We start from the raw sequence: 20232 nt of genomic DNA on the forward strand, positions 1-20232 counted from the left end.
CGAAACTTTGACACATCTCCGTTAGAGGTTGACATACTTTTTCTTTGAGCCATAGGATGGGAGAATGAGTATAACTTCAAGAAATTATTGAGTGAATCATCTTTTTCATCCTCGGCGACATACCCAACAAAGTGAGGTTTATTTAATGTCCATTTTGATTGGTTTGGGAGTCGTAAACTCAGTATGGTAAGGTCATTACTTGACAACTTGTTTTGGAAATAATTTGTAGAACAGGAACGGACTTCAAACTTTTTAGAATTGATAATCATAGCCTGCTAATCTATCATACATCTTTTGACAAATTGTGGCTTGTGCGTTCATGATCATAGCTATTATTAGATGATTCATGTGCACCTATGTTGTTTCCCGATCTTTTCTCTTTATGATAATACAATGCTTGCTTTAGGAAACTATATTCCTATAAGTGGCTTAGGGGAGTTTGTTAGCTACATTTTATCTTTATTTTTATTCCTATAAGTGGCTCGCTAAGCGTGAGGAAACTATATGTTATTGCGTTGTTTTATTGGATTTTACGCTTATTTTGTTGCTTTGGTGTTTTATTTCATTTCAGGATCTAATCATCGAAACTGAGCACAAACTAGCCCTTTTTCTTGCATACACTGCTCACCTAAAAGCTGAGGGCTCAATGAAGTGAAACATCATGAGCCAAGCCACAAGAATAAGCCAAAAGAAGCCCACTCGACCAGAATTAGTTCGAGCCAAGGTAGCTCAAGTAGTCTGGAAGCATGTACTTGAGATCAGAAGCTAAGTATCATATTTGTGAAAGTCGCACGACCGGTCAAGCGAGGTGGCTGAGGTCAAGCGAGGTGTAGTTAAACTTCTAATAGCTTCTGATCATTAGCATGATACATTTCAGGGGTATAGAACATCCGCTCAACTAGGTCGAGCGATATGGCTCGGGTCGAGCGGAGCTGATTTTCACATTATGACCAATTTTTGAAGTTTCTAATATTGTACCTTATAGTGGCTCGACTGGTCGAGCGGGGGCTTCGCTCGGGTCGAACGAGATGGGCGACAACAGCTTTTGCGATCTATTTAAATATCATTTGAGGTCCAATCATTTCCATTTCTTTTGATTGCTGCTGCCAGGACTGCTTAGCCACCCTACCCTATTCATTAGGTGTGGCACCTCTCTCCTACAACCTAGGGGTGGTAGAGCAATCATGAAACCACCACCATCTAGTTTTTTTGTGAAGGCTATAAATAGAGAAGAGGCAGATGGAGCACAACATGTCAGATTTCACCCTTCATTTTGAGAAACTCTTATGCATTCTTTATAGCTTAGTTTTCATTTCAATTCAATTAAGAACTTTCAATTTCAAATTACAATCTTACTTTCAATCCCCTATTGTAAGATTTTGCAATTTGGATTCTTCATACATTGATGTATCATTATTGAAGCTTTTGGAAGATATTACTTTGACTGATAACCAATCATCTTGTTTATCCTTAGGTTGAACCCAAAAGAGAAAAATTCTATCTTTTGCTTATATTGTTTTCAATTCATGTCACCTAGTTATCTTTGATTAATTGCTTCTAGTTTCATATATTCATGCTTGTATTTCTTCAACTTATATTGCATTCATCTTTTTAATTCATTCATCTATGGTTCATGATTTTTTTTTACAATTTACAATCTCAATATGAGTATGAGTGAGTAGTTTATTTTGGCTTAGGCTATGCATTATCACCATGTATGTAGTCTAAATTGCTTTCTTTACCTTTGGCTTGGTTGTGTTGCATATGGCTTAAGATGGATTTTTTTATCATGTGTAGTATCGTTGAATTGAGTGCGAGAGTCGATTTTTAACGATAATCAATGCTTAAAAATTAAGTCATGTCCATGAGAATAGGTAGATGCTTTGATTGGAAATGTTGAATGCGTACTTCATGTCTTAAATTATGCTTAGCTCCATGACAATAGGTAGTTGAGTATGTTTTATGAAGCTTTTGTTACTCTCGAGAGAACATTAGTATTTATGATACATTCTTCCCCATAACAAAATTATATGCTGACCTTAGCTTAAAGTTTAGTAAACACTACTTTGGTGAGAAAGCGTAGCCTATACTTCTTTAGTTTATTGATCATTTTATCCTTGCTTTAGTTCATTGCATCCTTATTTACTTTTATGCTTCATTTTCATTAAGTATTTTTAATTGCATGCTTTAATTATTTCTACCAACAAACATCATATTATACGTTTTCGAACACACTAATTGATCGAGAAACTATTGAATTAACCCCCACTCCCAGTGGATTCGACCCATACTTGCCGTCGTACTAAGCTAAGCCGTGCACTTGTAGTATTACTATTGAAGGACGTAAAGTCCCGATCAGTAGAACAGCAGCAAAAGATCAAACCTAGACCCGAGTCTCAAAGATTCTACACACGGTCAATTAATTATTCAAGAACAACAACCCTAAATACGGAGCCAAACCCCCCCAGAAACTTCCCTAACTGACCCCCTAATTCCTTAAAGGAACGTTCCTCCACCAAGTTTACCACCTCCTAACCAATGTTTCATGAGAAGATGTTATCGGTGTCAAGGGCTTGAACATATTGCATCCGAATGTCCAAACAAGAAGGTGATCACTTTGGTAGAATAAGAGGGTATCAAAGAAAAAGAGGACAAGGTTGAAGAAATCGAATGTGGAGAAACCGAGGATGCTGAATGTGTTGGTCCAGAAGAAGGCAAGTGTTTGATGATACATCAGATGTTAACCGCAAGATCCTTCACGCACCAAGAAACTCAAAGAGAGGAGATTTTTCATACAAAGTGCACCATCGATGACAAAGTTTGTTCACTAATAATCGATGAAGGAAGTTGTGCATACGTCGTATCTCAAGTATTAGTCGATAAACTTAAACTTTCGACATCCCCTCACCCTCATCCTTATGTCGTTCAATGGTTAAATCAAAGTAAGGGGTTACAAGTAGCACGACAAGTATTTCTATCGTTTAGCATTGGAATGTCTTAAAAGTGGAGATTTGGTGCGACGTCATCCCCATGGACGCTTGCCATGTCTTGTTGGGTAGGCCTTGGTTGTTCAATAGGAGAGTCATTTATGATGGCTATGCAAACACGTATTCGTTCAACAAGGATGGGCGCAAAATCACACTCATTCACAACTCCAAACCAAAGTTGAAGAAGCCCCACTCATCACTCACAATCATTAATGTTAATATGTCTTGTGTTCCATAGAGATTACTTGTAGAAAGTTCCTCGGGTAAAGGAGATGCAAAACCCCACAGGGGCAAATTACCAACAATATCGTACTCATCGAATCAAGTTTGAGGACAAACTCCGCCGAAAAGGGAGAGAATGTTGGCGCACCACCCTCATTCAACAAGTAATCTTTTAATCCACCTTTCAAAGATCATCCTTAGTTCAAGCCTTATCTTAATTAAATCTGAATTTTAGTTACTAGCATTCAGTTTGTTTGCATTTGAGTCGAACCCTTTTATGTTTAAATGTTAGTTGTTTAGTTAAAACGTCTTTTTACTTTATGTATTTTAGAAGTCTTTAGGCAAGTATGAAAGCACAAGATCATGAAGCAAAATAAGACAAAGATCAAGCAAAGGCGCATAAAACACATGAATAATTTTCAGTCCATATATATTTGATCCAATTGTGACGCCAAAGTGAAGAACTAATCGTTAATCATAAAGTGAAGAACTAATCGTTAATCATGCACGAAAAAGAGGTTGAAAATTCTATTCGAGTTTCAAGCATCTTGGCGTGTGGAATATTTGCTTAAAATCATCATCTTCAATGTCCTAGTTTAGTCCAATTTAGCTAAGGTAGTTATTTGCAGAAGTAGTGATAGTTACTAGAAGTTAGAGTTAGTTTCTAGTAGTTCTTTTCGATTTTTGTAAGTTTCTAGTAGTTTTTTTTTGGTTTTTGTAACTAGGAAATCATGGGACGAAAGTTACATAAGGAGTTACACAATGTGGGAAGTATTTCCCACAAATGGAGCAACATGGCAGGCGGTTACCAAGTGGTTACCAACTGGCCACTTTTGGTAACCACCAAACGGTTGTGGTCCTTTCTCCTTCACGGTTTCCTTAGTAGTTTTTAGTAGTTATTTTTTGTTTTTTGTTTTCCTATACATATTTTAGCTTGTACTCCATTTTCGGTAGTGAATTAATGATAAAGAAAAACCCAAAACAACTTTGTTTCAAATTCTCGTTGTTTGTATGATTCTTGGATTAGAGTCGTATTTGCAAAAGTTCTTATTTTTTAGTGTAATTGGCAATTACACTTGTGCCTTAAGAGCCTCCTTACTTGCTACCTGGATTTATAGTGAGTATTGAGTTAGCCATTATCGATTCCTTTTTGTTTCTATTTCGAAGTTAATACAAAAACAACAAAAATTGCTCCTCCTCCATTCGACATTCATCCCCCTCATTCATTTTCATTGTTCTTTCCTTTGTTCATTGTTAATAGCTTGTAAGAACCCCTAAGCTATAGGCGATCTTACAACAACGTTATATGTTTTTACTAGTTATTGTTGATAGTCCCAAACAATCAATGATCGTAAATCCAAGTGATATTGTGATGGATGTTTTGAGTGACTTAAATGCAAAGGATGAAATGCTAATTGGTTAGTATTATATTTTTGTTTTTATTTTGTATGCTTTCTTGTTGCTTTTAATACATCATTTATTTTTTTTCTCTTAGATTCTTCGGACGAGGGGCAACGGGAAGAATCGAAATATAAAGATGCCGATGAAGATTTCAACCATGATGATGATGCAGATGTAGTTGAGAAAAAGGGTGATCAATTGTATAATGTTTTTATTGTTCATTTAATAAAACATTAGTCTTTATTTTACTTGTAGTATTTTTTTTACTTCAACGTAAACGTATATATTAATTCGTGTATCATCAGATAAAGTGGATGAACGTCAAGTAATTGATGCTGACGAGCTCGTCGAAGAACACATTATTGAACAAGAAGTAGGTGATAAACATGCTAACGAATAAGAAGTGGGTGATGAACAAAAAATGGTATGAGTTTGCATGATCTTTTGTTGTTCATTTACTTAAACTATTGATCTATTTTTCATTATAGTAAATTTTTTTTATACAAAGTATTTATTAATTAATGTATTATTTATTATGTTTTGGAGACGATAAGCATAAGTTAATGACCTAATGGGGTTCAAAATGGAAGAGTATTGCAACTTCCAAACGTAGGACATTTAGACGAATTTCAATGTGAGTTGTCAAAACTCAAATTGAACAAACAAAATCTGACAGTTTAGCTATTTTTACTATCAATACCTTTCTTTTGTATATTTTTTACAATTTGTATTATGTTTAATTTTTTTTATTATACTTAATTGAAGGTTCTAGTTCTGGTGATGAAGAATCAAATTCTAAAGATGAGGATTTTGTTCCTCGAGATGAAGTTGAAGAAAAGCTTGGTAATAATTTTGTTTTTTCATTAATATGTATTATACTTTATATTATAGAATTTTTTATTGGACTTGCTTTTTATGTTTTTTCTCTTTTTATTTTATTTTTGTTGTAGACGTTGATACTTCAAAGGTCGTAGAACAATCTTCTAAAATAGTTTTGGAACAAGTTGTTCTTAAGATTGAAAAGAAAGATGCTTGTATTGCTTCAACATGCACTGGGATTAAACCGTAAGTGTTTTACTTTAAATTTCTTTTTATTATATTTCAGAGTTAGAACTGTTTACTTGTTTCATTGTTAGACAATATTGTATTTTGTTTAGAAAGTATAATATTTTGTTGCTATAGATTTTCTTCTTACATTCTTTTTTTTTTCTACTTTTTTCTTTTCGAAGCAATTCTAATTCTAATTACATTTATGGTATTCACTAAAACTTAAAATATAAATGAAATATGAGAAGTGTAATATTTCAACTTAAAAGTGTTCTATTTTCGGTGAAAAGTAGACTGTTTTGTTTCCTTTTTTGTTCCTAAGTTGTCCTGTCATCTTTGCTTAAATTCAAGCATCGTACATTTTTGTTCAATTTGTTGATCCTGATTTTTAATGAATGATATAGTTTATGCTATGTCGTTGTTATAGTTATTGCTATGTTTATGCTATAGTTGCTATTTCGATTAGTTCAATTCGTTTATGTAATAGTTCATTTTTAATTGTTGTTCTTTTTTTTATTTTTTTTTATTTTTGTAGTGATATAATGCTCATCATATCTAATGCTTCTGGCTTCATCATGTTAGCGACCATATTAAATGATAAACAGAAATCGAATTTGAGGGAAATCGGGATTGACAAGTTACTTTCTGTTGACGAAGTGCTTGATCATTTTGATACATGTGCAAATGTTTTACTTGTTAATAATTCTTGCAAGTATACCGCAACACCTTTCGATGTTTGGGATATTTTTGGTTTATTAAAGAATTTCGGTAATTTAATTTTTGAAACTAGTAAGTTAAAGAAGAATAACCCGGATTCCTTTCTTATGGAGAAGTGGAAAATCAATTTAGGATTCAAGAACAAAAAGGAAATCCCATACCAAGCACTTTTTAGTGCAATGGTGAGCGACTTGTCTGAGGGGGGAGATGATTTTAAGAGAATTTTTGTCATGTATGCAATGATCACCTTTTTGGCACCTATACCACACAAATTCATATATTAGAGGATATTAAGAGCCCTTAAGGATGTAGAAAATATTTCTTAGTTAGATTGGTGTAGTTGGGTTTTGGATCGTCTGTCAGCAGCAATATTTAGATGCCAAAAGAAGAATTTAGTCAATATTCCTACTTGTATTCTTATTCTTGAAATTGGCTTTTTTTCATCGTTTTAGTTGAAAGGCGGAATGGATGTGTCCCTGTTTGCCTTTAATTCAACATTGGGATTATCCCAAGTTAAAAGAAAGGGCAAAGGGTGAGATGAGCCAGGGCGGTAGGTTTAGGGGAGTTTTATTCTAAGACATCCTATTAGCTTTAAGAGAGGTAGTGTGAGTAAAAATGATGGTGCTACTGAGGCGACTGGTACTACTAATATTCTTGCCACTTATCATTCTTCTGACCAACGAGCTTTCTGTCCTCGCTCATCTATCACAATTTCAGTAACTTCGAGTTTCTCTATTTTAAGTGATGTTGAGATACATTCTACATCAAGAAATGTAAGGAATGTTGTTCATAATTTATGTTCATGATTATTTATTTTCGGTTCTTCCTATTTATGCTTCAAAATCTTTCCTTTTTCATAATTTTCCCTTCATGATTCTGTTTAAAAAACTAAAGGAAGCATCCTTATTAAACATTTTACAAGTGTATCATTTGTAGTATAAAGTTCTATTTCGGTCAAAAAGTAGAGTATTTTTTTTTTTGCACTTGTTTTTGTTCTTACATTCATTCTTTTGCTTTCCTATTGTTTTTCATTCCAAACTAATTTTTATTTTAGTGATTAAAATGGAATTCTAACTAAATTATCCACTAAAACTTAAATTGCAAATGAAATATGAGAAGTGTACTCTTTCAACTTTAAAGTATTCATTTTTTGGTGAAAACCAGACTGTTTTCTTTTGAATAAAATGGTAAAAACAAAAACAAATGCTAACCTCTAACGCTAAGAATGTTTGATACTGCTCTTTATTAATGCTAAGTTGTAGCTTTATTAATGCTAACAACAAAAACTAAAAACAAGAAAATAACTAACTTTTAACTAACTAAACAACTAGGAAAGTTTGATGCTTCTCTTTTAACTTGCTGTGTGCGTTGAAATAAAATAGTGAAAAGATGCTAAGCACTTCTTTTCTTTTAAAGAAAAATCAAGGCAAAATTTACGCTTCTAGCATGAAGTGACTGTTAGGATGATCCATTGTCCTGAGCTACTTGGATTCTGTATCTCACCAAGTATCTCAGTAGCTATAAGGAGTTCTCTGCTATTGTTTGTGCCTTGGATGTTTCATGATCATCATTTGCCCTTAAATGACAGTCACCTATATCATTCATTAAATTCAGCAACATTTTCATGATTATGTTTTTTTTCTGCTTCATGATTATGTTTTTAATATACCTCTTTTTCTATTCAATGAACTCTCTGAAAAGATTACTCCCTTGAAACAAGATATGGAGATCATATTAAAACATCACTTGCAAAAGATTATGTAAATCAAAGAAAAGCCACTCCAACTGAAGGGAAATCTGTTGAGTTCCCTTTGTCCCAATGGTTTTCTGATCATAATATATTAGCTGAGGTGGATCAAATTCTTAGTAAGATGATGAAGGTGAGTAAAGCAGTTACCAAGATTGAAATTCATACATTTAGTCTTGGGATTCCTGGATTGGACTCATCACCTCATAATGGAAATGTAAAGAAAGTTGGAAAGAAATCTTCAAAGGCCAAAAATTAGAATATATATATATATATATATATATATATATATATATATATATATATATATATATATATATATATATATATATATATATATATATATATATATATATATATATACATATATATATATATATATATATACATATATATATATATATATACATATATATATATACATATATATATATATACATATATATATATATATATATATATATATATATATATATATATATATATACATATATATATATATATATATACATATATATATATATATATATATATATATATATATATACATATATATATATATATATATATATATATATATATATATATATATATACATATATATATATATATATATATACATATATATATATATATACATATATATATATATATATATATATACATATATATATATATATATATATACATATATATATATATATATATATATATATATATATATATATATATACATACATATATATATATATATATATATATACATATACATACATATATATATATATATATATATATATATATACATATATATATATATATATATATATATATATATATATATATATAAAAGCATGAAAATGGAGTCAATAATATATAATTCTGTTTTTATGCAATAATGTATAATTTCTGGTTGATTTAATTTATTTGATATTTGGGTGATTACGTATATACGTTGTGTTACAATTTTGTATCGTTGTTGGAACCTGATGAACTGATGAATGAGATTAAAGGAATTAAAATAATATATAATATGTAAACTGAGTTTCTCACAGAATCTTTTGTCTCGGGAGGCGTGATGCATGCCTTTGTTGTTCAAGTGCGTTTTTGTTTTACTCCAGATTGAATTTAAAGTCGCTTTAACGCTAATATAAATTTAAAATAGTAAACTGGTGTTACAAATTATGAAATTTGGTAGTCAAGGTAATTGATACCTTCTAGATGCATTGCTTAAGTCTGATTTTCTGTTTCAAATTTGTAAACTGTACGAAAAGGGCTGTAAAGTTTATGGTTTTTTTTTTGGAAAATAAGGAACGTTGAGTTTTGATGAATTAATTATTTAATATTGTCAAGTATAAAGTATAGTAATGCCTTGATGGTATATAGTGGATTCAATGTGTAAACGCGTACTAATACGTGATTTTTGTGTGTGTGTGTGTTTGTGTTTAGGACCTCGATTTATAAGAGGTTAAATACTGTGCATGTGGTGATTTGTGTTGGATTTTACGTGCTGTGAAGGTACAGGCATAGACTCTCTACTATTTGTTTTTTAATATTTCTTTTTGCATAGCTTTGTTATTATGCGATTGTTTCAAAGGGGTTATATTTTGTTTGTCTTACCTAGAAACTTATGAATGTGGAATAGTTTTATTTTAAAACAACTGCTTGTAGTTTTAAAAAGCCATTTCAATTAGGGATGCAAACGGGGCGGGGCGGGGCGGGTATTGGCGTTACCATCCTCATCCCCATCTGGTAAATCAATCCCCATCCCCATCCCCATCCCCGCGGCGGATATAATTTTTTTCCCCGTCCCCGCCCCGATGGGTTTGTACCTAATACCATCCCCATCCCCATCCCCATCTGGGTATCCATCCCCGTCTAATACCCATTTTACCCGCCCCACCACCCGTCAAATCCCCGCTTAATACCCATATGTGTCACATATTTATTTTCAAATCCCCATCTAATCATCACTTAATATCGCCTACCTCTACACAACTCGTAATGAATATAAACAAATTTTATTGAGAAAAAAAGATAAAAAATAGAAAAAACATGATTAACCTTACTCTAAAAAACATGATCTTAGACCTTAAAAGAAATATAAAAACGGGGTTTTTAAAGTTTTTAAAAAATTTTGAAAAATTCAAGGTTTTCAGAAATTTGAAAAATAATTTAGGGTATTCCAATTCTCAAAATTTGTACATTTCGTGAGGCGGGGCAGGGCGGGGCGGGGATGGGGCGGGGCGGGGATGGGGCAGGTATCACCTAAAACCCATCCCCATCCCCATCCCCGCGGTGGGTATGAATTTTATACCCGTACCCGCCCCATGACCCATCAAACCGGGACCCATCCCCGCCCCGATGGGGCGGGGATGGGGCGGGTCTCCTATTAGACCCGCCCCGCCTGCATCCCTAATTTCAATTGTCATCAATGGAAACCTCCTCCTGAAGCTGCAATGTACTACTAATATGAGATCTCCGCAAATTTTAAGGAAATACAATATTTCTGTGTTTGAAATCCCTTTGAGTGTTGGAAATCGCTTTGCAATTTGAAATGTAGGCCAATGTTTAGTGATGCTTATTATGATGTGATCTTATTCTTTTATAGCTTGTCATATTATTATTGATCATGTGAATTTGAGTCTTGTCCACTTAGATTTAGATTTAAAACTATTACTTTATAGTTTACTTATAATTGAAATTGAACCTAGACCCTTAGGATCTTAAAACATTGAATTTTCTTCTTAGATTCAATAAGTTTTATAGATTTAGAGTTCTAAATGGATCCTAAATGTCTTAATTAAATTATTCATATTTAAACTTTTTATTTTTTAGGTTTCATTATTAAAATAGGTCTATACATTGTATGTAAGTCTAAGTTCAGTTCAAATAAATATAAGAATAGGTTTAGAATGAAAATAAAATTAATTCAAGTCTAAAGTAGATTTAGGATGGGTTTAGCAGGCCTGGCTAGAGAGTGGATTTGGTCTTGGTCTCCGGTCTAAGTCTAAAGACCTTAGACCAGATCAAGATTCATTTTCTTTTGGACCCAAATTTTTTGGGTGTCAAATAATAGGATCCAAACCCTAGGAGCGAAATAGGGTCTTGGACCCACCATCACCTCTAACTAGTTACAAAACATAAGTTTATAATTGTCGTGTCTAAATGTACATGTACTCTGGACAAGCCCCTTGAAGCAACAATACTGGTGGTTCAAAAAGTTATAAAATTTCATCTTTTGCTTTTTTTGCCACCTTAAGGTTGAGAAAAGCACTATTACCCCACTTATGATAAAAAAAATTATCAATATTTATTTTCTTTCACTAATTATTCACTATACTTTTTTTATTATGAAATAATGCAAGATGAGTGTTTATTGATAGCAGAAAAATTTTTAGGACTTATAATACCTTTTTTGGATCTTGGAACACTACTTTGGTTCTTACAAACATCCATTTTATGAGTTATAATAACACCTATTTTGGATATTATAACACTCATTTTAGGGTTTATAATATTACTTTTAAGACATAAAACAACCTACTTTGGATCTTATAATACCTACTTTAGATATTATAAGGCTAACTTTGTAACTTAAAATGTAAATTATGTATCTTATACCATATACTTTAAATCTTAAAATCCTTATGTTGTTTTGAAAAAACCATCTTTGCATTTTTAAATGCATGCTTTAGATAGTAAAATGACTAACTTGTTCCTTAAAATAATCATTGAATCGAGTCATCACACATTACACTTTCATCTCTATCTTTAGACTAATATTTGACAAAATATGAACACTCAGGAAAAATTAATTAAATAAGAATAAGAGAATAACTTATACCATCAAGAAAGAAAATAATATAATAGTTGTTTGGAACGAATGATGAAAGAGGGAGGGTTCTATTCATTTTTAAAATATTTTTTGCTCTCTACAATCGTATGATTTTTCCAGGGTTTTAGAGAGTTTTAATGGTGGTTTAGAAAAGGAACTACAATCCAAAAGTGGATTGTTGCAGAGAGAGTAGAATAGAAGAGGATAACAGTGAGATAGAACGAAAAGTAATTAATTCGTGATTGATTATGTTTCTTTTTTTGTTTAAGCTTGATTTTTTGTTTCAAATAGTTATGTTCTTTTTTATTGGTTGAGCTAGCTCAAATGTGGCCTTTTTTAATGAGACGGCCTTATTTGAGAATTTGTGATAAAAATAAGTAATAAGAAAAAGTAGTAAGATTTGGTCTAGTTAGATTTAGTTAGATTTGGTTTGATATGAATTTTTCAACTTTGATCTCATCTAATTCCAATAAAAAATACTCCCTCCGTTTTCGAAAGTCCTTCCCATTTGGAATATGGGAAGGAACCAAGGGAAGGAGAATCTTTAACTAAAAGCTAATCATTAAACATTGGAGAAAGTAAGAAAATATAAATAAAAATAATAAAATCATTGTGTAAAAATCTGAATTTATTGAAGGTATACCAAAGGTTTTTTACACTTATGATTGCTAAAATAAAACAAAAAAAAAAGTTAAAGCTCTTAATCTTTTCCTAAATAAAACAACCAATTACAATCAAAGTTTACCAACACATCAACCTATAGATGATTTTGTACATGGATTACGCTTAGGTAGCGTTTGAAAACACGAATTTCATTTGAATTTTTATAATTCAATTCAAGAAATTGAAATTATGGATTTAAATTCCAATTCCAATTCCTCAATCTCGTTTGGAAGTCAAAGAATTGAATTTTTATATTTCAAATCCACATAGTTGTTTGAAAAATATTGGAATTGAATTCCCAAATTTAAATTCTACAGCATTGTTTGGATAACCTTGTAATTACATTCAACCAAAAATATTAAATATTAGCAAATAAAATGTATTAAGATATTACAGTAATCCGAAATTGTCACTTTAAAAGTTATCTTAACATAGAATATCAAAAGTGTAACGTACAAACTACTCGTCAAGGCATAAGAGTATCCAGTCGAGTTTCTCATCCTCCGGTAGTTCTTTCAACATCAGAAACTCGTCGGGATAACCATTCATAAACTTCTTTACTGCCTGCATAGTCTGAATCCTAGAAATGCCAAGCACTTGAGAAACAACAGCGTGAATCTCTTGACAAGTGAGTTTCGGAGTGTCTTTAATCTTGCTTTGCACGTACTCTCTAAATGACTCGGCAAAACTATTTACCGCATCAGCTACACTATTCTTTTTCCGCTTGCGAGAGCTTGAATTAGTTGGATCCTTAGAAGAGCTTGTTCGTTCACAGATCGTCTCCCCCTCCATGGCATCCGCTGCCTCCTCGTGTTGTTCTGCACCATCCCCGACGGCTCTATCCGCACCAAATAAAGTGCAAATATCTTCCCAATTTTCTATGCACTTGTTGCGATAAGGGGCAGCATTTTTGTTTACCTACTCGATCACAATCCCAATTTAGCAAACGAAGAAGCAAATAAGCAATAGTAACACAATTTAGGAAACAATAATATTGGTACAGGAAGTACTCACTAATCTATACTAGTCAATAAAATATACAAGTAGAAACTCAGCCATACATACCTTAATATATTCTGTCCATTGAGGTAGATCTTCCATAGTGATTACGATCATTTTTTTTTTCATCATCCTACTTAAATTTTGAATAAGTCTTGATGTCCGTGATGCAGCCATAGTGTTTCTTCCAAGACTTAGTTCGGTTTCTCACATGATCCACATTAAGTGCAATGCCTAGCTCTCTCTTTAACTCATCAACAACAGCTTGGTAAGCTTGAGGCTTAAAGTCTCCATCTCCTTTTTTCTTGTTGTTGATTTGTTCTAACAAAACTCGAGTAAGAATGTCATCCATCTGCTTATTCCAAGACACATAGCTTCTTTTATTGCTCATTACCTACCAAAAACAAAACAACACATTTAGAAGGTTTCATTATCTAAAATCAATCACAAGTGTTGGCATATGAATTCAAACCCCACTATTAATCACAATCAAACAATCAATTTTTTTGAATCTAAAAACCCATTTGTTAAAAATAATACCCATTAGTTCTGCATATTAGTTCTGCTTCTACTTCAACAGAGATGGAACTCAAATGTACCGATGAACTCAGATCTTCAAACTGAATTGAACTGATACAACTACATAATTCCAGAAAATTTGATCTGTGTATATTCAGCTACACTAAAACCCAAATCCCAAAATAAATTTCAACCCAAAACCACATTTTAGCAGCTTTTTATGCAATTCCAAAATAACCCATCATCACTAAGCTTGATAATATCCCTTTTCTGACATTTTTAAAACTAAAAAAAAAACACAAATCTATTCTTACTCCTAATAAGTCTAGCAAGTTTGGGAAGTTGTGTTTTAAAAAATTATTTAAAAAGGTCAATGGATTTACACTTAACACATATCAACTCTAAGAAAGCTAGTAAAAATGACGGTATACAGTAATGGATTTACACTTAACACATACCAACAGAAAAATAAGCAATCCCTAATCTTTAAAATAAGCACAGTTGTGTATAACATATATTTGGTTCGAGATAAACAATTGGTCCCAGTATATATGCTGTATAAATAAGATTAAAACAATCAGGTTTTTTCTCCCTCTGCTTCATCAACTTAGTTTTCAATAATGTTGCACCAAAATTAGGAGTAAGACAAGCATATATGTTAGCAATTCATTAGGATTAACACATACCAAAATGTTGTGATTTATGAAAGTAGCAAAACAAGCATATACTTCATAGTACGACAACAATTCAACAACAACAAAACTTTAATCTATCATAATCCAGCAAACGTGATTTCAGAATTTCATCCCTCTGCTTCATCAACTTAGTTTTCTGCTCTTGACTTTTCATTTTGCTAATTATTCCACATACTTAAAAAAATCATACGTTCTTTTGTTTGACTTCTTCCTTCTTCATTGAAACCAGAAAAATATTGTGCATAGGCCATATAGAAGCATATTGTTTCATGCGTTTAGCCTTTGTAATACACCTTCTTTTAGGCTGCAAGAATTCTTCCTTACTAGCCAATTAAATATACACAACAAACAAGTTCAAATTCCTGACCTAGTACATTTCATAACCTATTACTTACAGATGGTACCAGTATCATCTATTAACTTTGCAATTTCGGCAAAATGTGATTCATTATCAAATAATATAAATTAGACAGCATTTGAAGCAAACTTCAATACATTTCCTCAGAATTATCTCAGTTAAAATTAGTAGTGTTAATAAGAATACTTCATATATCTTATAGGTTATCAGGGTAAGCATTAACTTTGCGAATCCTGATTTTTTGCATATTCAGCAGTAATGCTTGTCCATCTCACAAATTCACCGTTACACAATATACACATGCATTTATCAATAACTTCAAATTAGACATCATTTGCAGCAAAATTCCATACATATTCTCAGGTAAAATTAGTAACAGCAATAACAAGAAGACAACATCCAGCTATAAACAATCACAATTTAAAAATTATAGAGAAAAGAACCAAACACATCAAATTCAATGAAATCAAGAAATTACGCAAAAGTTCCAGAAATCAAAGCCAAAACAAATCAAATCAAACTCTGTAAAAATGCGAAAATGCGAAAATGGCTACATCATTGTGACAAAATCGAAAATGGCAAAAAAATAAAATAAATAAGTACCAAAAATCAGGTTTGTTTCGGATTAAGAAGATCTTGAGAAGAATAAGAATGGTGATGACGGCGTGAAGAACTGAAGATTGAAGAAGATGACGTCTCACCGTCTGGGATCAATTTGAAGATGCAAGCAGGAAGCAGCAGGAAGGAAGCAGCAGGAAGCAATGAAGACGGGATTTCAAAGGCCCAAGGTCATTTAGCCAATTTAGGGATTTCCAAATAAATTTTTTTAAAAAACAATAATAATGAATAGGAATTAAAATTAGGGAGGGTATGGGTTGGAAATGAAGTGTTTATTTTTTAATTGGGTTGGAATTGTATTGGAATTGGGCCAATTCCAATTTCAATTTTTTAGCTTACCCAAACAATGGAATTGGGCCAATTCCATCAATTCAAATGAAATTGGGCCAATCCAAACACACCCTTAAATTAAATGTCAACCCATACTTACACTATAAATACAATCAAAATCATAAAGCAAAATTATCCCCAAATACATCAACAGTAACTTAAGATCTTTACAAAATCAAAATGTTAAACTTCAAACAATTACTTGAACCTTTACAAAATCAGAATCTGTATCGTGAAATAGTCTCGTGAACCTTTTACAATATCAGCAGCAACAGGGTACTTACATCAATAATCAGCAGCAATACTCAATCAACACAGGCTTCAGTTTTGTCTTTTTACTCTTTTGTTTCATAATGGATGATTTTCCAGATTATGAATCTGAAAACAGTGCAGCAATATATGGTAATTCTGATGGGGAAGATGATGTCTTAATGGAAGTAGAAGCTTTACACAATGAAGTAATAGGGGACTTAGAGCCTCTTTTAGACCTCAACGGTCCCCTACCATTGTAAGAACCAATCATAATGAACCAGATGTAAATCAGCCAAATCATCACAAGTCGAGATTGAACAAACAAATGCGACAACAAATTTTACTACACTTACTCAACATATCTTTTGTAGGAAATCTTCCTTATGGTTCAATTAACAAGATGGCGGAGAAGTTTGGTTATTCCCGAAGAACCATAACCTATTTATGGAACAAGGCCGAGAAACAAAAGCAAACATCCGAAAAGTATGATTTAGATCATAACTATCACAAGTATGGAAGAAAAAGAATTACAGTCCCATATGAAAGTATTGCAAGCATTCAAATGGGTGATAGAACGTGCATAAGAGACTTCGCAAGTAAACTCAACTTAGCACCATCCACGTATGGAAGATGATCAAAAGAGGTGAATTAAATCCTCACACTAATGCAATGCATCCAGAAATTTCAGAGAACAATTAGCTGGTAAGAATTCATTGGATTATAAGTCTACTTGTACTAGATTCGATTCCAATTCAACCACAATACAAATGTCTATATGACTTTGTTCATATCGATCAAAAATCGTTTTACTTTTCAAATGGGTTGTGTGGCAAGACCTAGATGGAACCAAATGGGTGAATGTACTTTCGACGGTAAGATAGGAATTTTTCCATTTACCGAAGTACTTACGAAAAGGGCTTCAAAGAATAGACCAAAGGGGGTGTTTGAAACAAAACCCATAGAGTCGGTCAACAAGCAAGCAACAAGACAAATGCTAATCAATAAAATACTTCCAGCAATCAAGTCAAAGTGGCCTTGTGAAGGAGAGAAAATCATTTTCATTCAACAAGATAATTGCAAGGCACACATTACTCAAGACGATGGTAAGCACATTATAAACAAGATGGTTTTACGTTTATTTTAACTCAACAGCTACCAAACAGTCCAGAATGCAACATATTGGATTTGGGTTTTTTTAGAAGCATACAATCATTAATGCATAAGAAGATGCCAAAGTGTATTAAGAAATTAGTAGAAGCAGTTCAAGAAGCCTTTGTTGAATTACATCCAAAAACACTTAGCAATGTGTGGATGTCCTTACAATATGTGATGAATGAGATACTCAAGGCAAAAGGGTCAAATAATTATGACGTTCCCCACAACAAAAAAAAGCAGCTTGAAGATAATGGCAGCCTACCATAACAAGTACAAGCACCTAGATGGGCTGTTAAGGATTGCATTGCAATGACATATAGAGAGGAATATATGAACCAATTCTTTGGAATCAATTTATAATCATGTACTCACAAGTTACAGTGGTTTATCTCTTAATGAAAAAGACTTTTGTATAGACATGTCTCAGTTAGTCCCCATAAATCAAAGAATAATACACAAAGGCTACATTACGAGCTAATCGAAAGTGTTAAAATTAAATTCTAACACAATGGAAACAATTCATAATTAGGCTCAGTAGTATATTTTCTCATTATTATTGACTCATCATCGACATTATATAGGTTAAACATTGTCTCAATTAGTCCCCGATAATCATCGAATGATAAACAAAAGCTATTACTAGCTACTCGAAAGTGTTAAGCTCATACTTAAACACAATGGCAACAATTCGTAATTAGTCTCATTTTTCTATCTTCTTATTGTTAAAGACTCTTCATCGACAATTTCATGTAACATAAAAATCCTAGATCGACATTCGCTTATCATAAAAAAAACTGATCCTCATATCCAACACAAAAACCCAACAATACTAAATTTGTCGAAGAAACAAGATATCAAAAACTTAAAATTAAGAATCAACCCATACATGCACAATGGTACTGCATTTTATAAACACCAACACAATAGTTTTCCATTTTCGAAGCAACGACCGAATAAACAAACAATATCACAAGCATTCAAAACCAGCCAATTTCCAGCAACATCAACCATAAAAAAATCCAACAGCAATAGTCAATCTTTACAGACGTTTAAATAAATCCGCCAACCTCACCTTGGGTTTAATTATATTTGATTTAGGTTTTAGATTTACCCCATTTTCATGTTTGTTAGAAGAAGCAATACTTTTTTGCAAATTCGTCTAGAAGACTTGTTCTTCTTAGGATCTTGTGGTGTTTCAGGAACAACTAAATTAATAGGGACTTTTTTGAATGAAGATCTTCTTCTACTTCAATAAGGGTAGAAGTAGCATCATCTTCAATTTCTTTTAAAAATCTTATTTCCATCTCAACAGAAGATACAGTTCTTCTAAGAAGATCAATGGAATAAGAATGTTGCCTACCATTCAAAGAACATCAACACTGAGAGCCCCATTCACAATTACGATCCGCTATTAAAGGATGTAGTCTATAATAAGAAGCCATTAAACCACAAAGACCAAAGGGTGTTTCGAATAATCTGGGCAAAAAACCTAAAATTTATCTCGTTTTAAAGGGAATAAAATGAAAGGAATTAAATTTGAAGAATTAAATCACAATAGATGAAGGTAATTCAACAGATTTGAGCAGAGAGGAAATAGAAAATGAAAGGAAGCAGTTTAGGAAGATGGAGTGCCTTGATCAGTGAGAAAGTACTCCGCATTTATTTGATTAGTTGAATTTTGCTTCGTTTTTTTTGGAGTTTTTTTGGGCCTTGATTTTTTTAGGCTTTTTCATTCTTATTTCCTTTTTTTATAAATTTTTTTGGGTCTCGAGTTCAGTATCGTTAGAGCCTAAATTAAAAGCCAAAATGAATAGTAGTTTCAATTTTGGTGTGTGTGCTATTGTGAAACTAGATTTTTGTTTCTAAATGCAATTTGGGTTTCGTCTGTTCTAGTTTAGTATTGAGTACTAAATTACTGATAAAAAAATTGGTTGTTTGACTGCATCCAATTTATAAATTTTTCCACATAAATGTCACAAATGAAACCGGGTACCCGGTGTCCCAATCCGTTAAAATAGGTACCGACTAATCAAGTACCCAGTTTTTCGGATACTTGAAATACTGGGTACCCGGATACAAATACCTTTAAAAGCCAACCCATCATTTAGGCGTTGATTCCTTGAGTTTTTGTGTGGCTATGCCAATTTCCTTTTCCCATTTACCACTTCTCATTTTCCCTTGTCCCTTTTCCCTTTCCTATTTCCCATTTTCTCTTTCCCTATTTTTGTAATAGTTCAAGTTAACGTGAATCAGATATTCACATCTAAATATGAATTTTGGGTGGTAGATCAGACATTTAAGTTAAACCAGTTGTGATCGATGATATTTTAGTGATAAAGATATAATAAAGCATCAACAGAAATATAAAGTCAGCGAAGGTCTAAAGAGTTATTGTAACAGACCGTTTTTCTTAATCTTAAATATTTTGACGAATTCAATAATCGTTTTGTTTTATTATTTTCTTTTTAATGCCGTTTCGAATTTTATTCCAATCGTTATTTTAAGCTCTCGATTTTCTTTTATATATAATTTATTTCTCTTAAAATAAATTACCTAAATATTAAGTCTAGCTAAATTACCTACAATAACTTAATCTTTTTATTTCCTATATTAATTTATGATTAAAAATAAAATATATATAATAATAATATTATAAAAAAAAGAAAAAAGAAAAAAAAAAAAAG

At 32.1% G+C, this 20232-nt stretch overlaps 1 protein-coding gene across 4 annotated transcripts; it reads right to left on the reverse strand.

Annotated features, from left to right (window-relative positions):
* Window positions 1-12870: 12870 nt before the first annotated feature.
* Window positions 12871-19395, reverse strand: LOC130799020 (uncharacterized). 4 transcript variants are annotated; one of them, XM_057662130.1, is made up of 4 exons: window positions 18621-19395; window positions 16426-16519; window positions 13688-14015; window positions 12871-13540 (listed from the first exon to the last, which is right to left on the reverse strand). In XM_057662130.1, exons 3-4 carry the CDS (start codon window positions 13796-13798, stop codon window positions 13082-13084), a joined length of 570 nt encoding a protein of 189 aa, XP_057518113.1. In that variant the 5' UTR covers window positions 13799-14015; window positions 16426-16519; window positions 18621-19395; the 3' UTR covers window positions 12871-13081. The 4 variants fall into 4 exon arrangements, with proteins under 4 accessions (XP_057518113.1, XP_057518110.1, XP_057518112.1 ...); XM_057662127.1 differs by lacking the exon at window positions 16426-16519; XM_057662129.1 differs by having other exon boundaries at window positions 16426-19395.
* Window positions 19396-20232: the final 837 nt, after the last annotated feature.

The sequence above is a fragment of the Amaranthus tricolor genome, chromosome 13, assembly GCF_026212465.1.
Source record: "Amaranthus tricolor cultivar Red isolate AtriRed21 chromosome 13, ASM2621246v1, whole genome shotgun sequence".
NCBI classification, from domain to species: Eukaryota; Viridiplantae; Streptophyta; class Magnoliopsida; order Caryophyllales; family Amaranthaceae; genus Amaranthus; species Amaranthus tricolor.

Coding starts and splice junctions, on each gene's coding strand:
- LOC130799020 (XM_057662127.1), bottom strand. CDS start 13,798: ATGGCTGCATCACGGACATCAAGACTTATTCAAAATTTAAGTAGGATG. Junction 13,541..13,687: donor AATGGACAGAATATATTAAG/GTATGTATGGCT, acceptor GTGATCGAGTAG/GTAAACAAAAATGCTGCCCC.